Source organism: Hipposideros armiger, unplaced genomic scaffold (assembly GCF_001890085.2).
Source record: "Hipposideros armiger isolate ML-2016 unplaced genomic scaffold, ASM189008v1 scaffold_457, whole genome shotgun sequence".
Lineage (NCBI taxonomy): Eukaryota > Metazoa > Chordata > Mammalia > Chiroptera > Hipposideridae > Hipposideros > Hipposideros armiger.
In genome coordinates this window covers 1,186,350-1,213,493 of record NW_017731807.1, presented here as the reverse complement: position 1 = coordinate 1,213,493, position 27,144 = coordinate 1,186,350, and the positions used below count along the sequence as shown (strand labels likewise).

Here is a 27,144-nt window from a genome sequence, read left to right as displayed (position 1 = left end):
AAAAAAAAAATGCACATCTATCCAAACTGTCATAGAGAGACTTCTAAGGCATCATCATAAGGGCAAAAAGGAAATGACAGAACAACACATACAAGGCAACACTTACATCAAAGAAATCCTCCCCCCCAAAAAAATCCCACATGCTAAATATGCTGTTTTCTAATATGTAGATATGATATAAATACAAAGACTACTAGAAAGATGTTACTAAACTGATATTAGTTTCTGAAATTAGTATAGTTGTAAAAGTGGAATTTCACCTTATTTGTATTATTTATAAGTGAATTAACTCATTTGTGTAAATTAAAACAAAAGTTTTAAAGAGACAATACACAGCTCAAACACAAGCCCTGGGGAAGTGGATCTTGGGCATAAAGAAAATTAGGAGTCACAGGTGCATTTGCCTAGCAGGCTTGGCAGTGAAGAGAAATAGGGCAGAGCACAGGGAGGGGAAAACTCATATGTTTGAAATACTGTGGATCATAATGGTAATTAGAGAATATTGAAACCTGAAAAATACAAAATATACTCCATATCAGGCCTGTGTGACTCAATGAAGTGACACTTTGATGGGTGTTAATAGCTTTAAGACACTGACTTGGAGATGGATGAGTGATCTGTACATAAGGGATTTAGCAAAAGACATAGGACTACAATAGGGACCTTCTATTGTAGAAAGGAAAGGAAAACCATAGAATGCTGCATGAATCAGCTTGGCTAGCATCTCATGGTCAAAATATAAACACTGGACATTGATCTTCTTGATTTGCAAGGTCCATGAGCAGAGGATTTTTTCTTTTATTCACTGCTTTACCTCCAGCCTCTATGGAACGGCACCCGGATGTCAAAAGCACTTAATAACTATTGTCAAATGAATAAATCCAACCAAAATTATGACATATTATATCAGAAGGATACAGGAACAAAAAATGTACATGTGTATGGTGGCAGTGGGGTGGAAGAGTGAAGTCCTTAAATTTTATAGCAGGAAAACACTAGGTAATGCCTGAAACGAAAGACTTATGAAGTAGCAACAGAAGCATGTTATCTGGAAATAGATGGTAAAAACTAAAAGCAAAACAGCAAAAAGATTTGGAACTAAAGATCTCTGGAAAGAAATGAGCAGACTGCTTTAAAAAAAAAAAAGCCTTATAATTCAATTGTTTTAATCTATGGCCATGTGTAGTGAATTGCATGGTGGCCTCTCAAAAGATATGTCTATGTCCTGTGAATCTATGAATGTGTTTTGGAAAAGGGTCTTTGCAGATAGAATTAAGGATCCTGAGATGAGATCATCCTGGGTTACCTGGCTGGGCCCTAAATCAAATGACTAGCGTTCTTATGACACAAAGGAGAGACAGAGAGAGAAGGGGGAAGGCCGTGTGAAGATGGAAACAGAGACTGGAAGTATGTATGCAGCCACTGGCCAAGAAATGCCTGGAACCATCTGGAGCTGGAAGAGGCAAGGATTTTCCCCCTAGAATCTTTGAAGGGAGTGGGGCACTGCAGACATCTTGATTTTGGACCTCCAGAACTGCCAGAGTAAATTTCTGTTGTTTTAAACCACAAGTTTGTGGTATTTTGTTACTGCAGCTCTAGGAATCGAATACAGCATGAATAACTGAGATAAAATAAAAATAAGAAAATTTATTGATGTACCTTGCCACATTGATTAGAAGAGCAAATAATCAATAGATACAGAAAAAGCATTTGATGAAAGTCTATACCTATTAATGACACAAAAAAGCCAAACCCTTAGCAAACTAGGAAGAGAATAGACCTACCTTAACCTGATAAAGGCCTTTTTTTTTTTTCCAAAGATTTTATTGGGGAATTGGGGGAGGGAACAGCACTGGGGAATCAGGGAAGGGGAATAGACAAGTTCCTGTCCCCCTGCTCTTCAGTCCAGTTGTGGAGGACGCCGTCCCATGGCTCATGTTGGTATTATCATTGTGCTCTTCCCAGGTGAGGCAGATCGGTCGCCGGCCTCTGGACAGCCGCTCACGGCGACTCTTGGCAGCTCACACCAGCTGCCGGCCACACACGGTAGCCCATGGCAGCTCACTGCAGCAGGGGCTGCAGCCCACGCCATGCCGGTGACCCATAGCTGCCCAGCTCCAGGTCGAGCTGCCGTCCACCATCTCAGCTGTAGAGGGCAGCGTCACCGGCCCTCATGTGGGATCCGAACCGGGGTCCTGCTGCACAGTCCCAAGCCAGCTCCCAACCAACGCGCCACTCAGCCGGCCCAGGACTTTTTTTAAGACTATACTTAGTAACAGCAAAAACTGTAATTCTTGTTCTACTTCTGATACACATACATAGAAAATAAATGTGTATGCTGTGGAAAGGCAGCATTATACCATTCTAGTGGTATCAAATATGGAGTTTTAAAATTGGGCTCCTCTACTTGCTAGTTGTGTGAATTTCGGCAGATCATATAACTCTTCTGTGTCTCAGTTGTCTTATCTGCCAAATGAGAGTAAACTTACAGCAAGCATCATATTTAACAGTGAAAACTTGAGTCAGGAATGAGACCATCAGTACTGCTTCTTTTCACTCCTGTACTAGATCCTGACCCAAGCAGGAACACAAACACACAAAAAACCTTCTAGGGTACAGCACTGTTCAGTTGTTCTTAGGTCGGCAGGGAGTGAACAAGGAGAGGGAAAGACTAGAGACCAGACAATTGAGAGTGAAAAGCGGTGGACAGAGATCAGGCTTAGCAGAGTGGAGCCGAGGTCCCCAGCACCCGCAGACCCTGAGAGTCAGAGCAGGAGAAAGAAACGACAGTGGGAGCAGGGTGGCTGGGAGCTGACTGGGTTGGTGTCAGAGCTGAGGGCAGGGTGCTACCAGGGGCAGTGACGCAGCCCCCATCTCTGACACCCAGCATGGGCAGCTCCCCAGCCTCCTCCCTAGAGGGGACAACTTCCTCCCCAGCAAAGTCTCTACCTGTAAACATCTACACTCGTCGATATAAAAAGTTTCAGACTTTATTAAATAAAAGGGAGGTAGAAGATAGATAAGGGAACAGGCCAGGGACCCCTCCTTCCAACTATACATATACAGACATACAAACACAGATGACAATTCAGGAGACAGACTGAAGGGCTGAAGGAGGCAGTACCCTCCGAGAGTGGGCCCGGACCCAAGGGTGGGCTGAGACCTGGGCCAGGGGCAGCCGTTCTGAGGGGTTATGTTTGAGCAGCTTGGAGATGAGGTCCTGGGCTTCTGTGGGCACAGAAGCAGGGAACTTTAGGTCCACCTGCAATAAAGGAGAAGGAAGGAACACATTAGTTTTATCCTGGCTGCTTTTCCCTTGACCGCCCATTCTATGTGGAGAGTTATGCAGGCCGCACAACTATGTTCTTGCTACTCCCAGCCTCTGTGGCTATCACAGAGCCAAAGCCAGGCACCTGGGGCCAGCCCTCCCACCTTGACAATGCGCCGATAAGTCTCATTGTGTGAGGCACTTTCAAAGGGTGGGTTTCCCACGAGCAGCTCATAGCAGAGGACTCCAATGCACCACAGATCCACCTTCTCGTTGTGCATGCGCCCCTCAATCATCTCTGGGGGAAGGTAGTCCAGGGTGCCGCACATTGTCTTCCTCCTGGGTGGGGTGGGGGGAGTAGGCAGGGATCCCAGAGACAGATGGCCTCTCCTTTCCCTGCTGCCTGATGGTAGGGAGCTAAGAGACCCCAGAATATACCAGGAGAGTGTTCCAACCAGGCTCTGAGAGGGCCCTGGGGTAGGAGTGGGGTGAAGATATAAACTAAAGCCCCAGAGATGGGGTTACACACTGCCTCAGCATTTCCACACTGAGGGATGTGTCTTAAAATGAATAATCAGATAGGTGGGCAATGTTCACCTTAGAGTTAAAGAAAAATTTGGGAGTATCTCGAAAGTCTATCAAGCAAGTCCCGCTTAAATCAGGTTACATCTCTACTATGCAATACTCTGAAGCCACTAAAAATGATGTGGGAATATCCTCAATGATATGGCAAGAGGGTCCCAATATATCAAGTCAGAAATCTGGGCAACAAAACTGTGAGCCTCTTATTTTTGTAAAGCTATTGCTGTGTCTATATATATATTTATATGAGGACAAACCTAAACATCCCTGGGTAACAAAATCTGGAGTGGTTTTATTCTGAATGTCCCAGCCTCACAACCAGGGTTGGCTCCCTGGCCCACCTTACCTCAGGGAGGGGGCGTGTACAGACCAGCCGAAGTCAGCAATCTTCAGCTCTCCCTGGAGCCCCAAGAGCAGGTTCTCCGGCTTTATGTCTCTGTGAATCACCTTCTTCCCGTGGCAATACATCAGAGCATCTGCCAGCTCCTCCATGATCTGGGAAGGCCAATGACAGGTAGTCAGACAAGGATGGACCTCTAGCTGCAAGCAGCATCCCTCAACCTCGGGATCCCTGCCCACTCCTTCCCAACCGTGGCTGTTCGTTGCTCATCAAAAGTGCGGCTCTTCTGCAGCTCCTTATAGAGCTCCCCACGGGGGGCATACTCCAGAATCAAGTAGATCCTTCGACGGTCATAGAAATAGTTGTAGAGTCTCAAGATGTTGGGATGCCTGAGAGAAGAAACGGAGGAGGCCTAAGGAAATGGGAAAGACAACAGGACCCATATGGGGCAAACTGGGGTCAGACTTGGACCAGGCAGGGGACCATAGGGCTGGCAGTGGTAAGGGGGAACTGGGGGGGCAGCTCTCTGGATTGGATTTGAGGCTCTGGCCAGGACTGAGAACTCAATGGCTAAGTGGCCACAGCTGCAGAGAAGACAGTCTGGATATGGTGGGGTTGAAATAGGAGCTAGAGGAAGATAGCAGAGGGGCTTTGGCTCAGAGTGTGTTGACCCTTACTGCAAATGGGCCTGGATTTCGATCTCCCTGCGCAGCTGGTGCTCCACACCCTCCTTTTCTATCTGAGACTTGAAGAGCACCTTGAGCGCCACGATGAAATGGCTTTTCTTCTCCCGAGCCAAGTACACGTTTCCAAACTTGCCTTTGCCCAGAGGACGCCCGATCTCAAAGTCATCAATTGTGAAGGACCGGCTGATTAGAGAGTGGGGGGAAGGCAGCTGAGTACCAGTTTGTGGATCACCTGAGGTGTTTGTCTTCTCCCTGCACCTCAGCCCCATTTCTCTCCCAAGGGAGTTGAAGGTGAATCAGGCTTTCTGGCCTGCATCCCTATTCCTCCTGCCCTTAGCTGCTACCTCCCTCATTTCCAACCTGTTCACTGTCCCACTCCCTCTTCTTGCCACCCCAAGGCTTGGGCACTTACATTAAGTTGGGTGTCCCACTGCTGTTCTGGCCATGGGCAGCTAAGGGAAGAACAGATAGTTTGAGGTCGTCCTTTGACATTTTCATCCATGCACCCTCCCCAGACTCCAGTTCCTTCAGGTGAATCCTCTTCCCCTTATCCCAGTTACCTGTGGATTGGGCATTGGAGCGGCTCATGAGGACAAGCGAAGATGGGGTGGCAGGCTCCTTCTGAAAGACTCTCTGAGGGAGGGTGTTCAGACCAGAATGAGCCTGAGAAGGAGCATATGGAGCTCTGAGGGTGCCTTTGTCCCAGTGACCAGGTTGGAATGTGCTGCAAGCAGCATTCTCGCTATACAGCCACCCACCACCAGTTCAAAGGGGAGCACTGAGATCACAATATTGCTACTCAACCCCAAGACTTTGCTCAGAACCCCATATTAATGGGTTATTAATAAACAAGCTAAAATGACCTAAGATAAGGAGCGAAGGACTTACCCCAACACCTAACATTTCACCTCTTTGGCCTTGGCCCACACCACATTCTCAGGCACGAAGCTGTCCAACCTCCATAGTCCTGTCCATAATACCACTCATTCACCAGCCCCCGACCTCAGGGGACCATAGAGGGCTAGGAAAATCACAGTCCTCTAAAGAGTTCAGTCTAGTAAGTCTTAGATAAGGTCCTTGAATGTTCAGCAAATATCACTTTACCCCTTGCAACTACAGGTTTTAGGGACACTGAGGGCTACTCTGTTGGCTTTGGACCACTTCTCTTTCAACTTCTGGGTAATATACACAACTTTTTTTTGGAAGTGATCAGTGTAGAAGTGACAATGGTTTCTCATTCAGCCTCTGCTCTTGACAGCCTCACCCGGTGCTCCATGAGGGAGGGAGCTGGTGGACAAGGGGACAGATGGACCCTCTAGGATACTGAAGCCCCACAAATAGGAAGCAAAGCCTGTGTGGGCCCCTTCCTTTTTATTTAGCCAAGAGAGGAAGAAAGCCTGTTCCCAAACAGTGATATTAGTATAAAATTTACAGATAAGCAAATTGAACAAGAGTGGAGAAACAGACCCACATATATGCGAGAATTTAATATATATAATAAAGCTGGTATTTCAAATCAGAGGGTAGGTTCTTCAATGAAAGGTGTTGGTACAACTGGAAAATAAATCTATTTAGATGCTTATCTTACACCAGTGATTAAAATAAATTCCAAATTATTAAGCCTATTTTTTCAGGACGAGGGTTGGGAATCATGGCCTGACCCTGCCTTGCTCAATCTCAGTTATCATTTGTACATGACAAGTAGACTTCAGCCCTGCAGGGGCCCCCCACAAGGCTGGTCGGATTCGAGTTGGCTGCACGTGACAGGATGTGGCTGTAAATGATCAGACTAGGTTCTGCCAGCAAACTCCTGGAGCATGAGGGAGAAGAAAGTGCTTAGAGGGTCGCCCTCTGCAGGACCTCAAATCTCTAAGCAGGAACTCACCATGTGGGTGGGGGTAGGATAAATGGGAAAGCCCTTACCTTCTGTCGGCCGTAGGGCCAGGGGTATGCGTTCTCCTTCTGAGTCATCCTTAGAATGAAAGGGGGAGAGCTGAGCAAAGAAGGTTTTGAAAAAGAGCCGTTAGAAGCAGGAAAAAGAGGGAGCGAGAAAGAGAGGGGTCGGACTGATGTAGCCAGAGCGATTGCCAGAGGACAGTGAAAGGGAAATCAACAAACTGACCGCGTCAGCGAACCAGGACGCTGGATTCGACGCCCGGCCCTGCTACCCGCCCCACATCTTTCCAGGACCCTATCTCTAACCCTTGAGCGCCTAGCAGCCGAACCGAGTGCGCGCGGGCCAGCCTAAAAGACCCCCAACCTGTCTGATCACTTGCCTTCGCCCAGCTCAAGGCCCATGAAAGGAGGTCAGCTCACCTGGAGCCCACGGCACAGCCAAACTGCTGGCTGCTCTCAAACGACCGAATCAGCCCGGCTGCGCCCTCACTAAAGTCCTTTCAAATCTCCCGCCTTGGCCCCATTGGCTGAGCGCCCGCCCATGCCCAATCCTCATTGGCTGGGTGTACCATGACGTATCCCGCGGGAACCCAATGGAAGAGGCTGAATGCGAGCGAGCCGCAGCCCTTTCGGGGTCGGGTTTAGAAAAGTTTCCCTTATTTCCCAGCTAAATATTCTCATATATATTATATATATAATATATATATATATCTTATAAATATCTTATTAAAGTATATATATATATATATATTTAATATAGCTAGACTTTACCCCTGTATATGTATGAACTAGGGTCTAACTCTGTTTTCTGCCAAATGGAGAGCCAGTTATGCCAGCACAATTGTTAAACTACACTATTCCCAGTGGAATTTAAATGCTACTCTTGCTATATGAAGTCATCGCAGGTACTTGGATCTATTTCGTGTGTTCATTCTTGTGTCATTACTACTTTGTTCTTTAAAGTCTTTCGCTCACCTTTCTAGTAGGAATTTTCCAAGAGCAGACCTTTCTCTGCGGGTCACCTGATGAAGACCATATTATTTGGACCGACTCACTTTCACTTTCCTGCCACACTCCCTACTTTTCTGCTCTTTCCGATCCCAAATTTCATTATTGGTGAAATAAATACGTCTTGAGACCTTCTATGAAATAACTACTGGAGATTCGTAAGTAGTATTGCCTATCCAGCACCCTTCCTCTCTTCAAATAATAACACCCTAACTTTGCTTTAGGGAACCACCTGTCTCCCCATTCTGTGTTGTCGGTTTCTCTTGCTGCCAACTCCAAATCACTAACTTGATAAAGATCTATTGTAGTGGACATTGTGGTTAGCTAGCCAGCATCCATTCTCTGAGTTATTCCCACTTCCTGAAAGCACCTTGAGTTTTGTGAGATGAAAGCTGACCTCGTCCCAGGTCCAGGAGTGGACCCTGTTTAATTTACATCAGTCAACACCTTTTAACCCAGGATCATGGTCACTGATTCAGGGATAAACATGTGACCTAAGGGGGCCATTTAGTGGGAATTTTAGAATTCTCCAGAATGTTGGGCACAAACTCCTTTTCTCCTGCTGGATGTGGACAAGGAAGCACACAGCCTGGCATTAATGCTGGTGGTGCTCCAAAAGGGAGCAGCCTGAGAATGAAGCTGCTATTGCAAAAGGCAGAAAAGATGCCTAGGAAGAACCCAAGACTTTGATGATATTTTTGAGGCTCTGGATGCCTATTTCAGCCCTTTCCTTACATGAGCCAATAGGTTTCCTTTCCTAATGCACTGAGTTAAAGGGCTTTGTTATTTGCTGTCAAAAACAAACTAACCGACACATAGCTACAAACCTAGAATGTTTTTAGTTATTTAGGTTGAATTATGCAAAACTATAGTCAATTATTTTGACCTATAAAAAATACCAATTTCATATGATTCAATCAAATATAAATCAAATAAGTTCTTATGGGTTTCTAGATCAGTTCATAACCTTTTTGGCTATAAGTGATAGAAAACTCTGTTAACAATGGCATAAACAACAGGGATCTATTTTCTCTTACATAACAAGAAATCAGAAAGTAGGTAATTGGTTCAAGAACTGAACAATGTTAGCGATCCAAATTGACCTCTCTGTGATTCTCTTGACATTTCCCTTATGATTGCAAAGTAGCTGCCAACTGTCTCTGCCTCTTTTATCAGGAAAAGCAGAAACTAGAAGTACCCAACAGATTTCTGATTGGCCAGAATTTGTCACGTGACTACTGCAAAGGGGGCTGGTAAAGAAAGGATCTCTTCCAGCAACAACAGTTACAGCAGCGAGGGGGTGTGGTGATAGAAATAGATGTGTGCCACAGTCACAGTTTCATTCTGGGGAGCCCATAATTAATTTAAAAAGTCAGAGCTCTATGCACGATGAAGTATCTGTAGAGAATTAAGGATCATGGCCGCCCTGCTGCCATTTGTGAGAAATAATTTTGCTTCTGGAGGTTTTCACTGAGGGTCAACCCAATTCCACTTCCTAAGACCTGGGGGTCCTTTTCAATAGCAGTGCCTTCATCAACATACTTGGCATAGAGAGACTAGCCAATAAAGAGCTTTATAAATATTCTATCACTTGCAGTATACTTTATTCCTCAGGATTTAGTGAAGGGAGACTTTTTTGGAAGCTATCAGGGGACATAATGCCTGATAGATCTAATACAGTACCTCTGTCCCCTGGAGTAATTAAATTTCCACTTGCACATTATGTCAGAAGATATTTGGCTTTTCAGGAATATTTGATGGGCCAGCATAAAATTGGGATTTGCATTATTCATAAAAACAAAACAAAACTGTTCTATCAGCTTGGCAACTATCAGCTGACTGTTTCAGTTAGTGAGCAAAAATCTCTGTTATAAACAATCTGTGTGGAAGAACCAGTCTTGATTATTTTCAACCTATCACAGATGATACTTGTATAAAATAAAATAAAAACAAGTTCTTGGAAAAATGAAATCTAAAAATATAAAAATTACAAGCCCACTTTTCTTTTTTTTTTGGTTGTAATGGACATATATAAAAGTACTCTGACAAATGCCGTATGAGTTTTCAAATGCTTACTCTCAAATTCTATACTTATCCTGGGCTTAAAAGAAACAGTTCATGAAGCACTATCAGTCTGTGGACCACACTTTGAACACCACCAATCTACACCCATAGTGAGAAATGCAGCCCCATCCTAAATTATGCTCTGCTCTCCTTGGTCAGGCACACACACAAAATTGACTCTCCTGCATATATTCCCTAGGTTTATAATGATGTAAATTAGCAATTTCCTCTGAGGAACTCTTTTCTTCTTTCCTCTTGCTTTGTTTTTCATCTCCCAGTTCATGTTAGGTGTGGATTCTGGCTACTGGCCAAGTAACAATGAGAGAAGTAGGTGAGGGGGGATCGCCACTGTTCTGCCAGGGCTGAGTTTTCATGTGACTGGGAAGGGTCAGAACTGCGTTGTCTTCCAAAGATCAGGGCAGGATGGCTGGGATACTATAATGTTTGTGAGGCACAGATGTCATTAACTTTTATTTCCGATAATGGAATATACCCCAAAGAAATTTCAAGACATGAATTCTCATCATCAGCCAATAAGCCCCTTCCAGGAGTAAGTAGTAGACTCAGAAGGGTCTGGGAGGGGCTTGTTGGGAGAACCTGGCCAATACCCCAATGTCTCTCTTCCACTAACTTGCCCTCCTTAGGGTAAAGCTGAAGCAATGTTGCTGAGTTAAGTGGTGCATCAAGACATGGCTGCCCTCCTTTATCCAGACTCCCCTAATCGTCCCCAGGTCAAACATCACTGTTGGACTTGCTCTTGGCTATTAGAGCCCATACTGTTCGCCTTTGGCACAAGCCACAGGCCTGGACAAAATGTGTCTCTGCCACGATGACTGAGGCCCTGTCCAGGTCCATTTATATGACCTCACAGATTGGATCAAGGGGGATAGTGTCCCTCTGTAGGTGGCCAGAAAACAAGTCTGTATACTACCCTTCTGATAATTTAAAAAACTTTCTATTGAAGCATACATACAGAACGTGGATAGCTGGATGATTTTCACAAACTAAACACCCCTGTGAAACCAGCAACCAGATCAAGTAATAGACATTTCCAGCACCCCAGGAGGACCCTTCATCCTCCTTTTCCAGTCACTACCTCCTTTCCCAAGAGTAATCACTATCCTGATTTCTAACCTCGTACACTAGTTTGCTTGTTTGTCCTTTACACACATGGAATCATACAATATATATTCTTCTGTGTCTGACTTCTCTCATTCAACATTATGTTTGTGAGATTTATCCATACTGTTGATATACTGACTTTTAAATATCCATGAACATGGTAAAATTTACACAGGCTAGTTAAAAGTCTCTCTACAAACTTTATTTTTTTTACAGTAAAACATGTCAAGTTGAATTCATGAATTTGTGTCCTCATTGACAGTTAAAAACACAAATATCCTCTTCTCAAAGGCATCACGGAGGGGATTACAATAGATGAAATGAATTAAAGTCATGCAAATATATAAAAATAAAGTGTCACATGACATCTATTAACTGGGCTACTTCTGTGTTGCTGCTCGATGTCCAAGGGCACAAGCTTCTAGATTTCATAAATGAAAGGCTGGGTGAAATTTCCTGGAAGTGAGTAATTGTGTGGTCCATGAAAAGGTGTCAACCAGTGTTTTCTGAAGTGGGCATAGCCACATCTCACACAGTATTGTCCTGTACCAAGAATCATTGTTGAGTAGGTGGGGGTACAATAAAAATACTGCTCAATTCAGTGTTATTAAGTGCGACATAGGAGCTGGGAACCATACACTCCCAGTGAAGTTCAGCAGAAATTAACTGATTCCTTGGTTTATAGGTAAGCCAGGATTGAATGACGGCTTTATCAGAGAAAGCCCTGTGTGACAATTACACAGAGACTAACAGGATAATCAAATTCAAGTTTATCTTGTCACACTCCAGTTGCCTGACAGCCAGTTCCCAGAAATAATTTGTTAGGGCCTACCAATTCATCTTGACAAAATAGTGCTCTTTTAGCTACAGCATAGAAATTAAAACGGCTGCATTCCACCAACACTGGCTCTTGCCCAGAACATATCCAAATCAAGGAAACGAGTAGAAACAGCAGTCCTTCTAACTTCACAGAGGCCTTCATTATGCTACAATAGATCTTGGACTAAGAGCTCCTCAGGCAGCAGGAAGTTTTGTGTACCATCTTTAATTGTCTATCCTCTACTCCCATCCCCAGAAGCAACCACTGTCATCACGTTCTTATGTGTCATTCCAGAATCCTTCTGTGTGTGTATGGGTGTGTGTGTGTGTGTTTTGTTCTTAAAATGATTCATGCCAACAGAAGAAAAAAAAGCTACAGAGTGATTGTAAAGAAGAAATTGAAAGTCCTCAGTCCCAACCAGAGGGATTACCCAGAGGTAACTCGTGCTAACATTTTCTCATATCTTTCCAGAACGTTTTTATGGTTATATTAGTCTATGTCTCTCCTTTAAAAATTGTGCAAGTGCTCAGATCTGCCTGGGCCACGAAGTAGAGGCAGGGCCTAGATGAGCTAAGTCAAAGCCAGGAAAGGTCGGCGCGGGGGGGTGCCTGACGAGGCCCTGGGCTGCTTAGGGAATCAGAGGGGTGCATCCTCGGGGTGTGGCTCAGAGCTGGCCCTGCATTCACCAGGACCCTGAACTGTTCAGGGAAGTGGGGAGAATGCTTTCTCCTCTCCTCTGGCCCCTGAGGAGTGGGTGGGTGAGGCTGTGCCTTGTAGGAGAGTGGGGAGGGATTCCATGCACAGTTCTGTAAAGCATACTCGAGATTCGAAGACTGACTATTAAAGAGGATTTGTAACAACAAAAAAAAAACGAATAAATAAAAATTATGCAAGTGGATTCATACATGCACTGTTCTCTCATATTTAATCTATCAATTTACATTGGACATTTTTCCATATCAACAGAGTCAAATATACTTCACTTGTTTTTACTGCCATATAAATTCCATTGTATTGGGAAGAGAAACTGATAAAGATGGGCAATGTCCATCAACTGATGAATAAATAAACAAAATGAGGTAAAGCCACACAATGGAATAAAAAGGAATGAAGTACTGATACATGCTACAACCAGCATGGATGAACCTTGAAAACATTATACCAAACACAAAAGGCCCATTTATATGAAATATCCAGCATAAGCAAATCTACAGAGACAGAAAGTAGATTACTGGTTTCCAAGGACCTGGGGGAGGAGAGAGTGGGGAATGACTACCAACAAGTATAGGGTTTCTTTGTGGAGTAATGAAATGTTAAATAGTGGTGATTGACGCACAACTGCGTGACTGTACTAAAAACTCCTGAATTGTACACTTCAAAATAGTTAAAATTGTAAATTTTATGTTAAGTGTATTTTACCACAAAAAATTATGAAATATCTCAACTATCAAGAATAGTATGTAAAAGTTCTTGTGTAAATATGACTCAGTTATTCAAATCTTAACATGATTTGCCATGTTTACTTCAGATTTTTTTTTAAGATTTTTATTTGGAAATTGGGGGAGGGAACAGCATTGGGGAATCAGGGAAGGGAAACAGACAAGTTGCTGTCCTTTTGTTCTTCAGTCTAGTTGTGGAGGACATCACTTCACTGGCCCATGTTGGTATTATCATTGCGCTCTTCCTGGATGAGGCAGTCCCTCTCCGGCCATTGGGCGGCCACTCATGGCAGCTCTTGGCAGCTCAGGAAAGCTCATACCTGCTGCCGGCCAGCCCCACTGCAGCCTACGCAGTTGCTGGTGGCTCACAGCAGCCCAGCTCCAGGTCGAGCTGTTGTTCACCATCTTAGCTGCAGAGGGCGCAGTGTCACTGGCCCTCAAGTGGAATCTGAACTGGGACCCTGAGGCTCAGAGCTGGTGACCCAAGCCAACTCCTAACCAACATGCCACTCCACCGGCTCCTACTTCAGATTTTTTTTAATGAAATAAAATACAGGTGAAGCTCCAGTGTAATATTTTAAGAATTAAGTCTATGTACACTATTTCTCTACCATTTTCCTCTATTGTCTTTTTTTCTGAAACTCCTCTTAAAGGTATATTAGAGCCTCTACTTCTATCCTCCACATCTTTTTGTTAGCTTTTCATGTTTTTAAAAATCTCTTGTCTCTCTGTTTTATGTTGTTGGTAAATTCTTGAGTTCTTTTTTTGAAATAGCCAAATCTCTCTGAGATTGTGACCAGTTTAGAATGTAAGATAGACTTATTTTATTATGCCTGCCACTCATGTGTAAGATTTCTAATTGGTCATTTGCATATCCCTATAATTTTATTTAATTTCTAGTTTTGTTTCATGATTTCTTTTTAAAGTGAAAGTATTCCTTCATTTACCTTTTTATGTATCCTATTCATTCTTACTTTAAACTCTTTATCAGACTGCTCCATAAGCTTATTTTCATCTAGAGTGAATCCATGTTCTTACTGCCACTCTAATCATGACATTTCTTCATATATTTTGGGACTTTGGTTTGTAACTTCATCTTGGGTGCTAAATCTTTTTGTTTTTATTTTGCTTTCTCTCTCTTTCTTTGTGTTCACCCCTCCCTGACTTACAATTTGGCCATTGCTATTACCCCACCTCCTTGTTTCCAGTTAAAAATCAGTTCTAATAATGGTATTTTGGGGCTCTTACTGTGCTGTGTTATTGAGGGTATCTCAAATAAAGCCCCTGAGGAGAGGACAAGTTGGTTCTGTTTTTTATCTTGAAGCTACATCCTAGTCCTTCTACCTTTTTGGGCCTATAGCTCCAGGCAGGGAGCTGGCAGTTTTTATAGCCTTCTTTTCTGATACAGGGATATCGTTGCAGCTCTGGCTCCAGTTCCCTGTCCTTAATCAGTCCCTATTTTCCTACAGAAACTTAACACCCTGCTGCTGCTCACTTGCAGATTCTGAGCCCTGCAGACCTGTGCCATCAAGGCTTTGGATTTGTGGTACTGAATTGTTTTTTTTCTAAGCCTGGTTATGGCCTTTTAGTTCACTATTTTTTTAAAGTATTTTATCTATCAGCACTATGTATTTGAAGCAAGAGGGGCTAGGATGGGAACTTAGTGTCTGTCTTTCCCAAAAATCCAGATCTTTTCTGAATACCAGGTTTTCAGAACATATGCTGGGATGGTGTATGTAGAAAGGCATGAGTAAAACAACTGGAGCTCAGCTTCAGTGTTGGGGAAACAACAGGGAGTGGTGGAGAGTGTGGCAAAGTATGTGCCTAAATGGGTGAGGCAATACTCAGCATTAGCTGATTGTTACTATATGAAAATATAGCCTAAGTATGGAGAGATCTTTTGATTTTTTTAAAGAGAAGCTAGAAATCTAGATTTACAAGAAAAATTAATGAGTTGTAAATGTTGGCAAATAAGTCATCAAAAAAGTCTGTGGGCTGGATTTGGTCTTTAGACTGGCAATATTCAACCCCTAATACACCCAGGGCTCTTTTGGACCATGAACCACACTTTACAACTAACCTTTCCCCCCCAGGGCCTCTGACCTTACCTAGTCACTCAACAGGGCTTTAAAAGGACAGCATGCAGCAGAATGCGGCAGAAAGACCATGTTGAGTGTTACAGGGTTGCCTCTGGGCCTGCCACTTGCAATCTGTGTTGTTTGGCAAAATGCTCAATCTTGGGCCAGCTGAAAGGCGGGTTGGTTAGGAGTTAGCTTGGGACACCAGCTCTGAGCAGTAGGGCCCCGGTTAGGATCCCACATGAAGGCCAGTGATGCTGCGCCCTCTACAGCTAAGATGGTGAACAACAACTCCACCTGGAGCTGGGCTGCCGTGAGTGGCCAGCAACGTCGGAGTAGGCTGCAGTGGGGCTGGTCAGCAGCAGGCGTGCACTTTCATGAGCTGCCATGAGCTGCCGTGAGCGGCCATCCAATGGCTGGAGAGCAACTGCCTCACCTGGGAAGAATGCAATGATAATACCAACATGGGCCAGTGAAGCAACGCCCTCCACAACTAGACTGAAGAACAAAAGGACAGCAACTTGTCTGCTCCCCTTCCCTGTTCTCCTCCCCCAATTCCCCAATAAAATCTTTTTTAAAAATGCTCAATCCTTCTGTGTGCCAGCTCTAAAATGGTCATAGTTATACTGCCTTGAAGGGTTGCTGTCAGGATTACATGAAGTAAGGTCATTAAAGCACTCAGCACAGTGCCTAACACACAGTAAGCCCTCAACATTAACTATTATTATCACTAATAAATCAGCTGGCCCCAGTGAATGAGAGAAGGATCTTCTTTGTGAACTGATGTGAACTAATAAATGTAGAAGGAAACACAGAATTAGAAAATTACCTTTTTGTATCTCCCTATAAAATAATTAATTCAGGCAAGATGCTCTGGTTTGGGTGTGCAGCGAGGGGGTGCAGGGCTGCCGACTGCCAGCCTCACAAGCCTTCCTTGATCGTCACCAGATATCCTTCCTGGATGGTCGCCTTGCTAAATCATCAGCAGTTTTCAATTTGAGCACACAACAGCAAAAAGGGCTGCAAAAAGGTCTACCTCCATCTTGGCACACGTGACACAGTGACCACTCCAGCAGAAGCTGGAGCATGGGTCTGAATGCCGAGAGGAGGGTGAGGCACAGATTCCAGCCTGGGCGAGGGTGGATGTCTGCTGGTGCAGGCGGCTCAGATTCCTCGCAAGCTGTTTAAGCCTATTATATTAACAATGGCGCTGTTAGTTAAGGAAAGAGATGGCAAGGAAGAAATTTCCCACTGGGAAAGACAATGTCTATGGGGTGGCTGGCCTGGAATTTTTTGGCTTTGTTTTCAATATATTGGAAGTAGCAAAAATGCACATGGCTCTGGACTTCTAGTGACTGCTGAGAAATCTGGAGAAAGGTAGTATTTGTATTTAATACCCTTGTGTTCTACTTCAAGTTGACATGGAGAGAACATCAGTACTGCACATGTACCGACTTTTTTTTTCTCATTATTCTTGTCCCTAAGCAATACAGTGTGGCAACCATTTACATAGCATTTCCATTGTATTAGGTATTATAAGTAATCTATTTACAGTATATGGGAAGATGCGAATACCACACCATTTTATATAAGGGACTTGAGCATCTGTGGATTTGGGTATCCAAGGGGGTCCTAGAACCAATTCCTCTCAGATACCAAGGGATGACTGTGGATAAGCTGGATAAAGGGATAATTGACATCCTAGCAGGACAGAGTGGGTGGCACCAGATTTCACTGAGCTACTCAAAATGGTAGACAATTTAAAACATGAATTTTTTATTTCTGGAATTTTCCATTTAATATTTTCAAACCACGGTTGACTGTATCTGCCTCAGAAAGCGAAACTGTGGATAAGGGGGGGATTACTGTAATTTACAAACTTGTCCTAGAATTTTTTCAAAAGTTATAAATATAAGGACTATGGAATCATATTTCAATAATAATTGAAAATAATAGACTATGAGATTATGTACACTACAGGCAAGTGGAAGTTAAACTGCCAAAATTTAAAGCAGTGGTTTAGAATAATGAGTATAAATTACTATTATTACTTTAAAATTATTCTTGCTATATTCTTTCCAATAAGAAACATTTATTACTCCAAATACATTTTGTGAACAAGAATTGGGCGCTGTTCATGAACAATTTCTGTGTTAGGATACCTGAAATATCTATGAGATTAAAAGTATTACTATTTTAATTCATTGATTTGATGGAGTTAAGATGAAAATATAAGTTCCAAATGTTTATTTTGGAAAATTCAGACACTTTAGGGGGGGAAAAAAATCACAGGAACACTGAGGTTTATATTTATATTCTTCTCATGTAATAGAGGGAGTTGGCTTTATCTTGCCTTTCCCGATAAATTTTACCAGAAGTCTATCAGATACTGTATGTAGTTGACTTCCGTGAAGTCAGCCCCGGGATGATTCGAATATACAACTTTATAATCTGGAGTCAGATGCGCTACCTTTGCGACACAAAGCCTTTCACAAACCACAGCTTGACGGGTCTCGTGAACAAAAGTATCATAAGCAATAAGAGGCGGAATGTTACCCTCTTGCCCTAAGATTTTTGTGGTTATCTGAGCCGCGAGTGGGCTAGATGCGCGCGCACATAGAAGTTAAACCTCTCCTGGACAAATTGTGTTTAAGCACACTTGGTCTAAAGCTCAATTCTTTAACCTTCGGATACATTTAGCTCACGCAATATAGAAGCGATTTTATATCTTTGGGATTTATTTCTGGGGCTCATACAGCCATCACGGTGTCACTGCAGTTCTGGCACTTTAAACGAATCTTAGATTTAATACCTGCCCTGCCAGTGACTCAGAAACCCCTTTAATTACCTTCTCTGGACCTAGGTTTCCTCGTCTTTAGACTGGGTATAATCAATTACTCAGTCTCTCGCGGAGTGACAGTAGCGCACAGGCGGTGATACGAGCTGAGCTGCTCACACGTGAGTGCTCAGTAAACAACGTACACTATTTCCATCTCGGCCTCCTTCGCTGGAGGTAGGTGGGGCCTAATTCAGCCCTTGAATTATATTGTTCAGGCCACGAACCTGCCGATTTATCTAAGACTTAGGCAACTCCGGAAAGAGGAAGTAGTGTACAGCGTTGGTGGTATAGTGGTGAGCATAGCTGCCTTCCAAGCAGTTGACCCGGGTTCGATTCCCGGCCAACGCAGATCTATTTTGAAACTTTTTCCCCCTGCATATTTCCCTGGGCCTGGCCCCAGCGTCAGGATTGAATGTTGCCTTAGATGACCAGCTCTCCGTTACTTCGGTTGGATACCCTCCTCACTCCCTCATCAGGATTGCAGATTCTGCTTGGATCTTAGTGCCAATCCACAGACATAAAAAGGGGAGGCGAAAGGAAACGAAAAAGCCTAGTGTAGACACCCTGGCTGATGCGGGGCGCGGGGCTGCGGACGAAAGCAGCTTTCTCAATTTCAAGCTGAGACTGGAAACGTGCAATTATGTCAAGGAGAAAGGCACAGCGCAGGAGGCCAAGTCTGGCGGCGGGATTACGCCGGCTGTGTCAGTTTTGTGCTGTTGCTCATCTGTGTTTTTTAAAATTATCGTCAACGAACAATGCTTATCGTCTAATAAGCATACTGAACGGTGAAAATAATGACTAATAAACATTTTGAATGGAGAGAATAACGTCCAATTTAGCCACAACGCAAGATACTTGAAGTGAAACATAAACTTGAAAGTAAGACTGTAAGCTCGAGTCTGAAAAACTATTCTTTTCGTTCTTTCTTTTCTTTCCCGTATTCTTTTTATCTTCATACCAAGGCCCAGGATGGGGACATTCTAAATCAATAGGATTTAAAATAGAAAGAAAAACTACTGCGCTTCTCCCCGTCGGGGAATCGAACCCCGGTCTCCCGCGTGACAGGCGGGGATACTTACCACTATACTAACGAGGAACAAGCTTAGTAGAGGATCCTCATAACCCTTGATCTGATACTTTCTTCGAGCTCACCGTGCTAATGGCTAGTTTCCTAGGTATTCCGTCTTTTCTACCACTAAGAAATGTTAACCTAAAACCTATGCACATTCTTAACCACAACTGAATGCGAATCCCCCAAAGGGTGGAAACGATCAGGAATGACTGAGAGAGATAGAGGCCTCCAGGGCTGCAGAGACCTGAGTTCTGAGAGTCCCTGGGTTCTCTCAAACACACCCCTGAATAGGTCCCACCCCTTTCCACTGTACTCCACAGCTCTAGGTTGACCGGCATCAATCGAAACGAAAGCAGGCTCTGGCGGCAGTGGAGGCACCAAGCAGGAAGATGGGGAGCAAGTCCGGACGTGCCTGCGCTCTTTCTAGCATGTCAGGAAGCACTGCGCAGCACTGTGAGCTTCTTCCTGCCACGGCAGTGTCCACTCAGAACAAAACCGCTCTCCGCACATTCGTTCTAAGGGCTTAGGTTCACTTCCCAGGGAAGCTGCCTTAGCGGTATTCCAAAACCAGGTGTCTTGGGTTGCTCTAGCCTCAGCAAAAACTAAAGTAGGGCTCGTCCGGGATTTGAACCCGGGACCTCTCGCACCCGAAGCGAGAATCATACCCCTAGACCAACGAGCCGACGACAGCTGAGGCCCACGGACGTCTTTAGAGGACTTACTAGGTTTGCTGCAGTTCTAAGTTCATGGGTCTCCGCGTGCTATCAACGTCCCTCTGTTCTAGGATGCTTAATATTTTGTTCTGGGAATCTCTCCGCTCTGGGTCAGCTAGCTCCGACTTTTACCAGGAAATAATGTCAGGGAAGTGGAAGGGAGTGGTCTCGGCCTCACCTCTGCGCAGCCCTCCAGGACTGCCTGGAGCACCCGAGTTCCTGTTCTTTCCAATCACTGTCTCGTCGCCGTTCCAGAACTTGGGCTCTCGACTCTTCCCGCCTCTGCCCGCGGTCCTCGGACACAGCGCCCCGGAGCAGAGCTTTGAATACACGGTGGAGTTGCCTGATTGGAGACAATTAATGAACCCTGAAATTCCTAGGCGAACACCAGCCCCATTTCTGTCCTTGCATCTGTCCATCCTCCTGGAATGACGGGTAGGGCCAGCCCCAGGTTAGACCCTTCAGTAGCCCGCGTCCTCCTCAGACCGCGCGCGTGGCAGTGCCCAAGCGAGGGAATAATTCCTGGAGCCAAGAAGACCCAAGGAAGAGGCGTCATTGAGATAACTGGCTGGCAGAGTGGGGTAGGGGAATCGGCTTTGCACCCTGCGTGAGTGGGGCGGGTCACCAAGCCAGGCTACCAGGACAGTCCTTGACGCCGAACACCCCAGCCAGCACTGGTCTCAGGACTTCCTGCCTGTAAGATAAGGCTACTTCTACCCTCCGGTGTTGCTTCTGCTCTCCAGTTCCCTCCTAGGATAGCTGGGAGGGAGGTCCTCCTATCTGCTGCCTAAGACCCCCAAAAGATAAGGACCTTTGAGGCAAGCGCCCATTTTGTCTGGTCCAAGACCATTAGATCCGGACTGCTCAGTGAGCCTCTAAGCTCTTAATACATTCGCCATGCTCTTACCTGGGGTCTGCCAAGACTCCTGGTGGCTCAGTTGCAGGCCATGTGTTCTGGTTCCCTCAGCTCAATACCTACTCTGGGGAGTCTTCCCAACTAGGGCAGACCTGTCGGACCCTTGGCCCCCTAGTAACATCTCTGGGCTGAACCATTTGTTCCATACCACACAGTTGTGTGATTTGTGGCAGCAGACGCTTCCTAATTCGCAATTCACAGATACTTTGTGGGATGTGTGTGTGTGTGTGTGTGTGTGTGTGTGTGTGTGTGTGTGTGTGTGTGTGTGTGTGTGACTTCAATGAAGTGCTCAGCTTTCTGCTTTTTTCCCCAGGTGTCCCTGGCCAGACAGTGGGAGAGGAGGGCAGCAGAGAACAGCCTGGCCTTTCCTCTCAGTGTCCCAAGCGGTTAGGGTGGGTTGAAGTAGAAGCGCTTGGGGCAGATATTCTGGCACCTCCGTCGCACTACCCTTTTTCAATTCCTGTCTCCCTATTCATCCACCCCAGCTTTCCCCAAATCTCCAGTCACCTCTCTCTTAATTTGCCTCAGACGCATAATCTTCACAGAGATAGAAGCCTAAATCCCTTATAAATCATGATGAAAGCTATGGCCCCTTTTCCTGGAAAAAATCTATGCAATACCAGGGAATTCATAGATATCATGAAGCCCCCCCATCCATGGGCCCCGCTTTTGGAATCCAACACCTAAGGTGTAAACAACTGATCATTGTTTCAAGTTTGGTGTAACTATTTTACATTTTAATAGGAGTCAAAGATTTACACAGAAAGATTTGAGTTCTAAGGTATAACTTTGAACAGTCACAATTGTTTCAAAGAGATTGGGTGGGAAACAGTGTGTCCACGAAAAACCATCTAGCCTAAGAGAAAGCTTATAAGAGCTTATTTGAGCCAAACTGATGACAATTGCCAGGAAGCAAAATCTCAACGAATTGAGAAAATGCTCCGCAAATGGCAGTTTTGCAACTTATTTTATACAGTACGTTAGAATCAAAGGAAGAAGGTTACATGAAATCCACTGGTGGTAGATTAAGGGTGTGTGTGTGTGTGTGTGTGTGTGTGTGTGTGTGTGTGTGCGCCCGCGCGCGCGCGCCCGCAAGAAAGTAAAATGGGGGAAATCTTTGGGATTGGATAAAAAGTAAATTGGATGGACAGATAACTTCTTTTACATTGGTGGGTACAGGATAGTTAATAGTTAGCATTTTACAACACATAGAGATGGTAATCAAGGGACTACAACAATGGGGGATTCTGTAGTTTCCTGCTCTGGTGTGGGGTTGTGCCCTGAGGGGTCCGGAAAAAGGGATTACTTCGACATTATTCCAAGGGTATGTTGTTTTAGATACAAAAAAGCCAGTAGACAGTCTCACTTAAGGTAAAGACTGACCTTTGTCAAGGAAGCTACAGGCCCAGCATGTGACTACCAGCCACTAGGGCTTTTAGTTAGAAAATTTTATGTTCAGACCATCCTACGTGGTTAATTTCGGTCTCTGAGTTTGTAGGGCCTGCCAAGAAGGCTTCTCCTGAGTTTGTCAGGTTTAGTATCTGGCCCCCTTTTTTTGTCCACAAGTGGAAAGATTTTCTTGATGAATTTGTGATGGTAGCAAACCCTCCACCCCCAGCACTTCCCTAAAGTAGAATCTTGGCATCATCCTGAATTTCTTCAGACTATGCATCTATCAGTTACTGATTCCTACTTTTTAAAATATATACTAAACATGTCTGGAATTGATCCCCTCCTCTGCATCTCTCCTACAACTGCCCTGGTGCAAGCCTTTGACATTTCTAGAACCAACTCTTCCCCTCCACATCCTCTGTGTTCCCTTGTGCTATTCTTCTATATAGCATTTATCTAGCATATTATATAATTTAATTTAAAAAACATTTTTGTTGTGTTTCTTGTTCCCTGCTGTATTCCCAGGACCTAGCACAAAAGCTGTTACATAGCACAGTAGTTGTTTAAAAGAACATATGGAAAATTTTCGCGTGGTCTTTAAGATAGTTCACCTCCTCCAGAAAGCCTCCCTTTGACCACTCTCCACTCTCAGGGGCAATGAGATGCCACTTCTGTCCTCTGTGTTCTCACAGAACCCTCGCACTGTGGTGTGTGATTGTGTCTTCCTTCCTATGAGCAATCTGAAAAAAGGGCCGTGCCTTCTTCATTTGGTTATGCACAGCGTACAGCTCAGTGCTTGGCACAAACCGGTTCAGCGTTGCTGCATCACTATTTGATCTGTCACCTCCAGATAGTGATTCCTTCAAGTTGGTGCTTTTGTGCAGACATCTTACAGTGGCTCTCCGGCCAAGAGATGGTGTCTAGGCCTTTCTGCCTATCTTCCAAGGAGGTTTAGGCCCTGCCAACTGCCTACAGATCCTACTTCTTGCCTCCTTCTCCATCAGTTTTACTTCTATCCTCACCAGCCTGGCTTCTGTGCTCCACAAATGGCCCTGTTGTTCCACAGGGTCTGGAGACTCCACCAGGAATGAACACTCTTCTACTGCTCCCCTGTTCACAGGGTCCCATCCTTCAGCCCCCTCTTGCAAGAAACCAGATGGTGCCAGGCCAGACATCTGTGCTAACTCCTAACCCTGACTGCAGCTTGTGGAGATGAATGAAGATAACTATACATAAAGGGCCTGGTACAGGAACTGCCCATAGAAGATGCAACCCCCTCTCCATTTTTTTAAATTAAAAAATATATTTAAAAAAATATATACAGATATTGATTCTGAGCCCCCAAACTAAAAGAAATATAATGAAGAACTAAACCAAACAAACTGACTCAGGTTCTAGGGGACATCCTGGAGTAGGGCCTGAGAGGTGGGGCGGTAGCCCCACGGAGTTTGGAGTGGTCACCAGGCTAGCCCACTAGCATCAGCGGGGTATAGCCTCAGCTGGGCGTAGCATCAGCTGGGCAAAGGAAGGTATAGACTTCCTCAGGGTTTCCGCCATGATCACAGGGTGAGCTTTTGGAGCAGGAGTCTCAGGGGACTGGCGGTTCCTCTCAGCAGGAATTCTAGATGCTCTGAGTGTGGAACTGTAACCTGGTATCCTCAGTATAAAAAACAATTGCTAAATTCTTTAGGTAATATGGATTCAAAGACAAAACAGAAAAACCACCTCCTTTGAAAGCCGAGCTTAGGCACCGCTGGGATTCGAACCCAGGATCTCCTGTTTACTAGACAGGCGCTTTAACCAACTAAGCCACGGCGCCAAAGATACCTAAATGCTCTCTGCTGCTGTACTACAGAAATACACCGGTTGGAACCTGACCACATCAATTTTTTCTATTGTAAAATTAATTTTGACAAACCAATTAGGTTTGGTATCAAATATCCATCCGTGGGATGCCCTCAATGTTGAAAGAAGTAAATCAAAGATCTCAACCCTAGCCAAAAGTGCATTATAGGGGAGCATCCCAGAGGCTAGGATTTTGAGACGAGGGGATTTCCGGGGCACTGATCGAATAAATGTTGTTTCACCTGGGGCAAGGAAGAATGGGGATAGTCCGTTGGAGAAGAAAAAGACAAACGTAGTCGGCAGGATTCGAACCTGCGCGGGGAGACCCCAATGGATTTCTAGTCCATCGCCTTAACCACTCGGCCACGACTACACAGACAGACAAAGCCTGCTCATCTGAAACCCTCCTAGTACATGTGTTCCGCAAATACCACCCCTTTCACTATCTTATGGTTCCAAGGCTAGGAGATTGGCGGGCGCGAACACAGAGCAGGATAGAACTGGAATGGAGCTTTTGCTCGCGGCCCCACCCCACATTCGGCGTTTCTGAAGTCCTCCTTCCGGATCTTCCCCTTTTTCCCACGAGCCTCCAACAATGTGCTCCCAGAAAGAGACGCGGTAGCCGCTGGGGAACGCTTCCTTCGCCCTAGCACAGATAAACCTCTTTCAAAGCTTGAAGTGCGCTAGCAATTCAGGTTTTGAAAAGCAGTGGGTACTGTGTCGTTTATGATCAGAAGGCAGCTGGCTTCGGGTAGAATTTTACTGGTAATGGCAGATATAGGAAGGGGAGGGGGGAAAAAACAAAACAAAACAAACTGCATTACTGGCCCGTACGGGGATCGAACCCGCGACCTTGGCGTTATTAGCACCACGCTCTAACCAACTGAGCTAACCGGCCAGCTATGGTCTGGGGCGCTGAAATCTACATATCTATATTACTAAAGTATATAAGCCAGACTACATCATATCCTGAGAAATCTTGTACGGACCTAGCCACGACCCAAAGTTCTCCCAAACATAAACTGGAAGCAATCTAAACAATCTCTAAAGGTCCAGGAAGGAATATCCTCTGAACAACTCTAAAAGGTGTGGCTAGGCTCTATGTCGTCATTGATCAGTAGCTCCCCAAAGAAATGGAACGTCAACCAAATGCATAAGCATCCCCAAATAATTTATCCTGCAACCCCTAAATCGGTGGATTCTGACTTAGGAATTCCTATTGATCTCATGGTGTAAATTAAGGCTCTGTCTTAGGCCTGGCCCATGGGAAACCCACAGCATTGACCACTTGACTGGGGTTCCATAGTATAGGTTCCTCACATGCCTCTCCTAATCCTTGGTGGTCCCCCCATTCTCACCCTCTTATATCCATCTTGTACTTCCCAGTAACTCTAGGCTCACGTAATTGACATCTTCCTCAGCCCAACCTTGCTGAGAGCATCATAGCAATGTTGTCTACTTTGCCCCCAATTCCGACTTACTCCTATTAGGGTCTGACTTTTGGTATCATTTCTTCTGCTGGACCAGCTCTTCAAACCAGTTTTGGCACTGGTGGAAAACATGGGCAGAAATGATGATAAATGATGGGCCTGCTGTCAGGTTGGGAGGTCTGAGATGCCAGATGAGCACAAGTGCAAAACATCACCAGAGCTTTACTGCAAGTCAAGGGGACTGTCAGGAGTCCCACCAAAAGTGTTAGACAGGACAAGGGTCTCAAGGTCTGGGCAGTTCTTAATAAATAAATGCTATTCTTGCTAAATGTTAAAATGTAACAGTATTTTGCAGATGCAGCTGTAAATAGGATAAGCTTGACAGGAACTCAAGAGGATAAGTGTAGCCAACCGCAAAGAAGAAATCAACATGTAATCAACCAAATAGTGTATGTAAGCAAGAGCTTTGGATGTGAATCCCATCTCCTCTGCTTGCTGCAAGTAAATGAAACTACCATGTCTTTCTTTTTTTGTCAGCATGAGTACTTTTATATAACTGAGAGAAAATAAGCCACAAATTTTGAAGATGAATCTGAGAAGATAGTAGTAAACTTTAAAGAGGTTTCTATAACCATATGACTATTGACATTCACATTAAAACACTCATAATTGAAGTCTTTTTTTATTTTATATATAAAGAGCTGACATTGTTTCTGCAGTAAGGTAGACAGCTTGCATAACTCATTCATGGAAGTTCACTTAATCCCGCTTAATGAAGCCTATATCCTTCATGTACTGACGGAAACACTGGCGACACATATTGAGGCTGTATTTCTGGATCAGACCATGCTGGTTTGAGCAGACGTGACAAGAATGAAAACTCTGGCAGAATTTTCTTGGATGGCTCCAGTAGAGCTGTTGGTGACCCATCTTGCTCTCTCAGATGCAACGAGGTAAAAGGCCCATGTCTTTCTTGAATAGAAAATCCAAGCGGCAAACCCCGAATTCAGTAACACAAGGGGCAAGTCTTTTGTTCCTCTGGTCCCTTCCACAAAGGCAGAACCCAGCTGCTCAGGGCCATTTGTGAGTGCAGGTGCCCTGACACCAACCAGAGAGGAACTATCAAGAGCGCCACGGTTTGCCTATTTCCACAATTTCCCCAAGGCAGGTTGGCACCAGAATATGAAAGCGAAATTACAGTGGGGTATAGTTTGTGAATACAGGGATCCAGGGTCCTGGTTCAATCAGAGGAGGTAAGGTCCACAACAAGGGGGAGAGGTTGGGACCCAGGCCTCCAGACTTCCAGCAGGGCAGGAAGAAGTTTCAGGCCATTGTTGCAGTTCAGGTTAGCAGGAGGAAGTAAATGCCCCCAGAGAGCTGGTGTGCTCAGGCTCCTGGATAGAGAGGCATGACAGTTGGATCCTGGAATTCACGTGAGTCAGGAGAGGGAGCTCCCCACATTGGAATTGCTTTAGCCGAGGAGGTTCTGAGATAGGAAGAGAGGAAAACACGTGTGCTATGCATGTGGTTTTTAGTCTCCATCCACCATTCTCCTCCCCAACTCCAGAAATACCCTATCAATCCCTCATCCCTCTTCCTCCCTGGCCCCATCTATCTACATCCTCACCCTTCCA

General features: G+C 44.8%; 2 protein-coding genes, 6 non-coding genes and 1 pseudogene across 11 annotated transcripts in view; 1 reads left to right on the top strand and 8 right to left on the bottom strand.

Moving 5' to 3' along the window:
- Positions 1–2,974: 2,974 nt before the first annotated feature.
- AURKB (aurora kinase B) lies at positions 2,975–7,254 on the bottom strand. Of its 4 annotated transcripts, none has more exons than XM_019665948.1 (9): positions 7,193–7,254; positions 6,800–6,869; positions 5,437–5,539; positions 5,289–5,328; positions 4,868–5,059; positions 4,441–4,579; positions 4,197–4,345; positions 3,433–3,607; positions 2,975–3,262 (listed from the first exon to the last, which is right to left on the bottom strand). In XM_019665948.1, exons 2-9 carry the CDS (start codon positions 6,845–6,847, stop codon positions 3,089–3,091), a joined length of 1,020 nt encoding a protein of 339 aa, XP_019521493.1. In that variant the 5' UTR covers positions 6,848–6,869; positions 7,193–7,254; the 3' UTR covers positions 2,975–3,088. The 4 variants fall into 4 exon arrangements, with proteins under 4 accessions (XP_019521493.1, XP_019521494.1, XP_019521495.1 ...); XM_019665949.1 differs by having other exon boundaries at positions 6,800–6,848; positions 7,193–7,244; XM_019665950.1 differs by lacking the exon at positions 6,800–6,869 and having other exon boundaries at positions 7,193–7,249.
- Positions 7,255–18,418: 11,164 nt separating this feature from the next.
- TRNAG-UCC (transfer RNA glycine (anticodon UCC)) lies at positions 18,419–18,490 on the top strand. Its single transcript has one exon. It is a non-coding gene; the product is annotated as a tRNA-Gly (tRNA).
- A 676-nt stretch (positions 18,491–19,166) lies between these two features.
- On the bottom strand, positions 19,167–19,238 carry TRNAD-GUC (transfer RNA aspartic acid (anticodon GUC)). The gene has a single exon. It is a non-coding gene; the product is annotated as a tRNA-Asp (tRNA).
- A 586-nt stretch (positions 19,239–19,824) lies between these two features.
- TRNAP-CGG (transfer RNA proline (anticodon CGG)) lies at positions 19,825–19,896 on the bottom strand. The gene has a single exon. It is a non-coding gene; the product is annotated as a tRNA-Pro (tRNA).
- Positions 19,897–23,980: 4,084 nt separating this feature from the next.
- Positions 23,981–24,054, bottom strand: TRNAT-AGU (transfer RNA threonine (anticodon AGU)). Its single transcript has one exon. It is a non-coding gene; the product is annotated as a tRNA-Thr (tRNA).
- A 317-nt stretch (positions 24,055–24,371) lies between these two features.
- On the bottom strand, positions 24,372–24,453 carry TRNAS-AGA (transfer RNA serine (anticodon AGA)). The gene has a single exon. It is a non-coding gene; the product is annotated as a tRNA-Ser (tRNA).
- A 451-nt stretch (positions 24,454–24,904) lies between these two features.
- TRNAI-AAU (transfer RNA isoleucine (anticodon AAU)) lies at positions 24,905–24,978 on the bottom strand. Its single transcript has one exon. It is a non-coding gene; the product is annotated as a tRNA-Ile (tRNA).
- Positions 24,979–26,067: 1,089 nt separating this feature from the next.
- Positions 26,068–26,452, bottom strand: LOC109395134 (40S ribosomal protein S29 pseudogene; annotated as a pseudogene).
- A 379-nt stretch (positions 26,453–26,831) lies between these two features.
- CTC1 (CST telomere replication complex component 1) overlaps positions 26,832–27,144 on the bottom strand; it is a 30,374-nt gene continuing 30,061 nt past the window's right edge. The window contains exon 23 of the mRNA XM_019665907.1: positions 26,832–26,996. Within this exon, the coding sequence (XP_019521452.1) occupies positions 26,857–26,996 (140 nt within the window). The 3' untranslated portion in view covers positions 26,832–26,856. The remainder of the gene's footprint in view (positions 26,997–27,144) is intronic.

Excerpts from the sequence above, each read along its gene's own strand:
- AURKB (XM_019665948.1), bottom strand. The coding sequence starts at position 6,847 with ATGACTCAGAAGGAGAACGCATACCCCTGGCCCTACGGCCGACAGAAG. Across the intron at positions 5,060-5,288 it reads AGTGGGACACCCAACTTAAT|CCGGTCCTTCACAATTGATG; the intron begins GTAAGTGCCCAA and ends CTCTCTAATCAG. Across the intron at positions 4,580-4,867 it reads GAAATCCAGGCCCATTTGCA|GCATCCCAACATCTTGAGAC; the intron begins GTAAGGGTCAAC and ends TTCTTCTCTCAG.